Below are 6,000 nucleotides of genomic sequence, written 5' to 3' on the forward strand. Positions count from 1 at the left end.
GAGAGAGATACTTTTTAAAGAAGCGATTCGTTAAACAAGGGATGAGCGTTGACCGAGCAGTTTAAACCTATTACTGTACAGTTGACCTCAGACCTATTCCCGATTGCAGAAGCGGAAAGTTTAGACTAGGAGGAAAGTTTAACATATAGCCAAAACGTGGTTTCCCGCATCTAATCGGTACTCCATGATGTTAATATTTGCCTTCATCGCCTGATATTCTATCATGACATCCTTGGATCAAGCTGGGCAACAGAGAAGATTAGGGTCTTTGATCATGGTTTGCTTCATCAGCGCTACTTTAATTGGGCTAAAAGCTGTAGTGGGATCCACCATGATGGTGACCTGAGGTATCAATTCCCAAAAACCAAAGGAGCCAAGAATGAGGGAGATACTCAACATTAGATCAAGGTGACTTCTGTAGGGCTGTTGCATGAGGGACGACACCCAGTAAAGGAACAGATTGGCCAGTCCTTGGTCCGATATTGGCCGAAAGATTCTTTCTTTTTTTCTTTGGACAAAGGTTAGAATGAATAGCAGTGAGGAGGCTTCTGAGCGGCTTGAAGAGCATTACTCTTTTAGCCAGTATATGACTCTTTTCTAAAGGTTGTTCAGGCATTTGCAAAGGCATTTCTTTTCCTTTATCTCTAGAAAATGGAATAAACTTTAGCCCTACTTTCTGGTAATCTAATTGGATCTTGGAAGACATTTTTCATTTTAATCGCTCAAGTAGTTCTGTTTTAAACGACGACGGGGAGCCTTTGAGAACAGGTTTCATTGTACTGGTGGGAGAGGGAAGCTCATTCCCCTTCTCTTTTTTGTTAACTGAAAGTGAAAAAAGAAGCTTTTGATAGTTTGAAAGAATTTTGTTCATGGGCTTTTTGCTTATGTCCGCTCTGCTCTTCTCTGAGTTAAGTAGAGAGGAGACTTTTTGGATGGGTACTGGTGGAAAACCAAGAAAAACAAGGGAGTCTGGTTTGGGCATGGGGGGGGGGGGGTAAATGCCAGTGGATGGGCCTACCTATAAATGAATTGAGCCCAGAGGTGGGGGTGCCTAAATTCAAATCATAGAATCATGATTTGGATTCGAACCAATCAAGCTACATGCCCTTTAGTAGATCGTGAGTGGGTTTGTCATCCTCCTCATTATAGTCCACCTAAAATCAATAGCATTTCGTCGGAATACATCTTGTCTTTTCACCTTAGTAGTCCTATGCATAGTAAGTACTATGGCCCCAATCATGGCTACTAATAAAATAAGACTAGGAACCAAAAACCAAACAGAATAGTAGGTATAAAGTAAATTGCCCAATGTTTCCAAATTAGTCCAACTTCGTTCCTTTCTAGCATAAATCGTATATCTCAGAGAGGTCATATTTCTTTGGGTTGGTAGTAATGGAATGGTTTCATTATCTAAAATGAAGAACATTTCCCACCAAAGGATCAGTCCAATAATACCACTCACTGGTAAATAGCATAATACTTCTTCGTGAATCTCCGCTATTTGAATATGGAACATCATAACAACGAAAAGGAATGAAATGGCTATAGCTCCTATATGAACTACTGGGAAGATCATAGGAAAGAAGTCGAGACCTAACAAAAGAAGTAAACCTGAAGTGTCGCGAAAGACTGGAATGGGAAACAAAATGGAATGTACCGGATTTTTAGCATGTGCAACCATTAAACCAGAGACCAAAGTAGGGCTCGACAAAACAGAAAGAATCATGGTACGCCATCCTTCCTTGAAATGGAACTTTCATGCTGGAGTAAGAAATAGCATGAAAGTCGATCTATTATGACCAACGCGGTTGTGCGTATTTCATTTTCTTCTTCCAAGCCTTAGAAAGCACTCACCGAGTTACTTACGGAAAATAAAATATCTTTCGACGCCAAGAATTTTTTATGTGTCCAGGTCAATCAGAGGTTCGGCTTGCTTCTCTCCCACCTTTTAGCGTTCTAGGCCCCTGAAAAAATAAAATAAAGAAACCCAAAAAAAAAAGAAAAAGAAAAAAGAGAAATTGGCCATGTTTCCCAAGAAAGGCCGCCTTCTCTCAGGCTAGCAGTCTTCTACTTCTAGTCGATTGCTTTAGGATGGGCTTCCCTATTTCTTGGGCTTTACTCGCTCATCTACGCTTCGACCCAGCAAGTAATAATTGAAAAACGATGTTTCCTTACTGATATAAAACTTGTCAATAAAAAAAAAAAGGCAATAAATCAGAGTCCAGTAAAAGAAAAAAAAATGGAAATAGTGAATCAAGATCTAGATAGATCCATATCTTTATCTCTATCCACAGAGATACCTATCTATATGGATAGAAATCCATTTATGAATCGATCTAGACTATCCTCTATTTGGATAGATATGTCCCTATGAGCGACTATGCCGATCTTTATATGTTTGGCCACGTCCGTTTCCTCTCCAAAGAAGAAGCTTTAGATCTTTCAATCTTATGTCATGAGGGATGTGATCTATGTTAGGTCCATAAGATACAACAACTTTTGGTGTTCTATGATTCACATCCGAATAATGAGTAGGTAGTTCAATCCTTTTGATTCTTCTTTTCATAGTAAACTGATGAGGGGATGCGAAGCAATAGGTCGAATTACTATATAAAGAAGAGTTGTAAACTATAGGACTTCTTGTTCGAGTAGGAAGATTTCAATTTTTCGCGTTCCTTCTGTTTGATAAGAATAGGGATTTGAAATGATACAAATTCCTTTTTATTCTGTTGTGCTCAGCGAAGGAACTGCCTAAGCATACTTTTTCGGATCCAAAATTCTTTGTTCTTTCTAAATCTTCTTCTTGTATAGAAGAATGCAACTGTTGTAAAAATCAGGATTTTAGTAGTAGGCGGCATCCCTTTTTAGTTTTGAGTAGGTGGATGTTGAAAAGGTGGTAATCTTGCCACCTTGTGCAAACCAAAATCCACCAAGGTTTGCACCCTCTTTCTTTCTTTAAAAGAAATATTTTGTTGAATGACCTAATGCAATATTTATGTTTATGTTTTATGTTCCTTTTAATATCTTTTAAATGCCTAAGTTTTATTGTATTTAGCTTACGAATTGTCTTTTTGTTGGGTATTGATTTTATTTTGTAAAATGGCTATGTGCTGGAAACAGTATTTCTAGCAACATAGGTCCATTGTTAGGGCTGGAGTTCTCTAAGATTTTTGAACGAGTTTATGATTTTTGGATATGTTGTAGTAGACATGTAAATGAAAATATAGAAAAAAGAATGACTCAAAAAGGCCTTGGAAAGCCCAAGATATGCAGGTTGCAAATTGGCACAACTGCTGAGATTTTCAGCATTTATGGCCCACGGGCTTGAGATGAATTGGAGTCCTTACCCAATTATTTTGGACTTGGTATTCTCCAGATTTTATCCTTGAAATTTCAACATATCACATGCCAAAATTCAAGCAATTTGGATGAATATATCCCTGCCTTCCATCTGGTCAAAGTAGTAGTACAGGATTAGGTGGAGACAGTTTTTTGAAATTCAAAATCTCACTAACTCTTGTCATAATTATGCTGTCACATGTGAAGCTGGTGGTTGAACGGTTATGTATCATAATTTTTAATGGGAAATGTGTAAATTTTGAATTTTAAAGACTTCCATTTGGTCCCACACACACCTCACATGTATGAGACAAGTTTTGTATCTATATATGCAACAAATGAATGAAAAGCAATGAATAAGTGTGCTGTCTAGTTTTGTGTGGCCTACTCTAACATCTTCATCTTCTTCTTCTTCCTTCAAAACAAAAATCCTAACAATCCTAAATATCACCATACTAAAAACAAACACAAAAATCACCTAAACATCAAACCAAAAATAGGATTAAAGGTCGTGTACAAGACTAACACCTTGTGTACAACACTCTTGGCCAAGTGAACCTAAAACCATACCAAACTCCAACAATGGAACCATTTTGTTTTGGTTACTCTCCACATTCTTACCGGGTGATCCAGGAATTTTCCTATTATTTTTTCAACTGATATTTCGATATAGAAAGATCTCCTTATTTCTTCACCGCGGATTCTCATGTCATTTTCTTGAAAAGATATTAGATCACCGTGGGAGACTTTCAAATGAGTAATGCTTACCATTCCATTATTCACACAAACCCTTCGATGACTTATCGGTTGCCTTGCTTGTTTCTGGATTGGGTGGAAAAAGAATATATGAAGTTCATTATGTTCCTCTATGCATCTCTGTGATGGGTAAATCCCCATGAAAAAGGGGCAACTTTCGTGTAGTTTGTGATTGGATGTAACTATTAAGATTTTCCCTCGGATAAATCTTTCTCTTAATAGATCTCTTCTTGTTCCTCAATCTTTGGAGAATGCGGTGTTGTGTTATTGTAAGTTCTCTGTTCTGAACATTTCTTGAAAGTAGACGACAAGTTTTAAATCTTAATGCGGGCAAGGCCTATCTCGTTGAAAAAGTCTTTTTCGCCACATCGGGTATAACGGGAATTGAACCCCCTCTGCTGCTGGCGGACTGATGGAGAATGTTTTTCTTTGATCCAGTTACTTGTTAGGAGTAGGTTTTGGCTTGCCCCTTTCTTATTATTAGTTAGAAAGGTTTGTTTGGAACCCTTTCTTTCCCCTTTCTCTAATAATAAGGTAAGATTTAAAAGCTCCTTCCTTCAGCTGGTGCACAGGGGCGCACTTCCATTTTCCCTTTACAAGGGGGGGTAATGAATAGAGATCTTCCTCCAGCAGTCTTCTCTTCCTATCACTTCACTTCGTTCGAGAGATCTGATCTCATCGGACCTCACCTGGCCAGGGTCGAAGGGGAAGGAAGGGATGGGTAGTTAGGGAATAGCAATGGGAGAGGGCTTGTAGCCCCCTTCCCCCTCTTCCCCACACCTATTTGTTCCCCCGGCCTTGGAGAGATGCGTCACTCCTTTCTTTTAATAAAAAGATGAATAGATAGGGCCATGATACATTTTGGAATATTGTAAAGGTAAATAAAGTATTTTCGTCCCTTTTGCCTACTTGAGGACTTATGTGAATGTTTTGGAATGGGGATGTTCACCTTTTGCAACAAGTAGACCCACGATACGGACTAATAGATGTTCCTATTCTTACTCGAAAGTAAGATCTATTCATAGTTGGTCAGTCCACCACGGCACGACTTCTCGCTTTTCATGAATGTGTCTCCCCTTTTGCTTATGTGAGTTTAACCTGCCTTTGACTCTGCTTGCTTTTGACTCCCTATGAGTCGTTTTACAACTTTCTTTTTCGGAGGGTTGGCGGGACATGGGAGCCTCAGCTCACGCATCGGTTTACCGAAATCACCTCCGTTATCCCACTTCCTTCTATTCAAAAAGGCGAGAGGCCTTTCAAAAAAAAGGCCCTAGCAGGGCTCTTCTTTATATATTACATAAGCTCTAAAGTAGGTAGCCCCGAAAGCCGAACTTAGCTACTTGTTAGGAGTAGGTTTTGGCTTGCCCCTTTCTTATTATTAGTAAGATAGGTTTGTTTGGAACCTTTCTATGTTATTAGTAAAGGGCTTTTCTCGCTTGTTACTTTCTTCACATGCTTGAGCGCATTAATAGAATACATATATCAAATTTCCTTGAGTTTTCAGTAACTAAAGTGCTAACGAGAAAGAAAATGGATGCACTAACACACAGCTCAATCCCTTGCTTTGTTCTATAGTAAGGGGCCTTTTCTTGCAGGATGCCGGGTGCACAGGAATGCCCAACCTATACAAGGAGTTTCTGCCTTCATTTGGTCATGCTGCTATGATGTAACGTGCAATCGTCCCAAGGCAGCAGGATGTATGGTATAGGGCCCTTTATTTTCTCTCCCTTAAAGTCCTTTATAGATTTCGAGTCAGGAATAGAGCAGTGGCTTATTCGACACTATATCACAATTCATTCATTCTCGGGCATAACAGTTCACGAAGCGTGGCATGGGACATCCATTGGTGGTGGGAGTCTTACATCCGACCGAAAGGTTAGACTAATCCCATTCATCCTGGTCTGA

The 6,000-nt window shown here is 39.2% G+C and overlaps 1 protein-coding gene and 1 pseudogene across 1 annotated transcript; both read right to left on the reverse strand.

Moving 5' to 3' along the window:
- Positions 1-1,092: 1,092 nt before the first annotated feature.
- Positions 1,093-1,726, reverse strand: LOC125419785 (NADH-ubiquinone oxidoreductase chain 6). Its single transcript, XM_048466265.2, is given in 2 exon segments — positions 1,093-1,125; positions 1,127-1,726. Coding segments are annotated over 2 exon segments (633 nt in total).
- Positions 1,727-2,368: 642 nt separating this feature from the next.
- LOC125419793 (small ribosomal subunit protein uS4m-like) lies at positions 2,369-4,464 on the reverse strand (annotated as a pseudogene).
- Between the last annotated feature and the right edge of the window lie 1,536 nt (positions 4,465-6,000).

Source organism: Ziziphus jujuba, chromosome 7 (genome assembly GCF_031755915.1).
Source record: "Ziziphus jujuba cultivar Dongzao chromosome 7, ASM3175591v1".
Lineage (NCBI taxonomy): Eukaryota > Viridiplantae > Streptophyta > Magnoliopsida > Rosales > Rhamnaceae > Ziziphus > Ziziphus jujuba.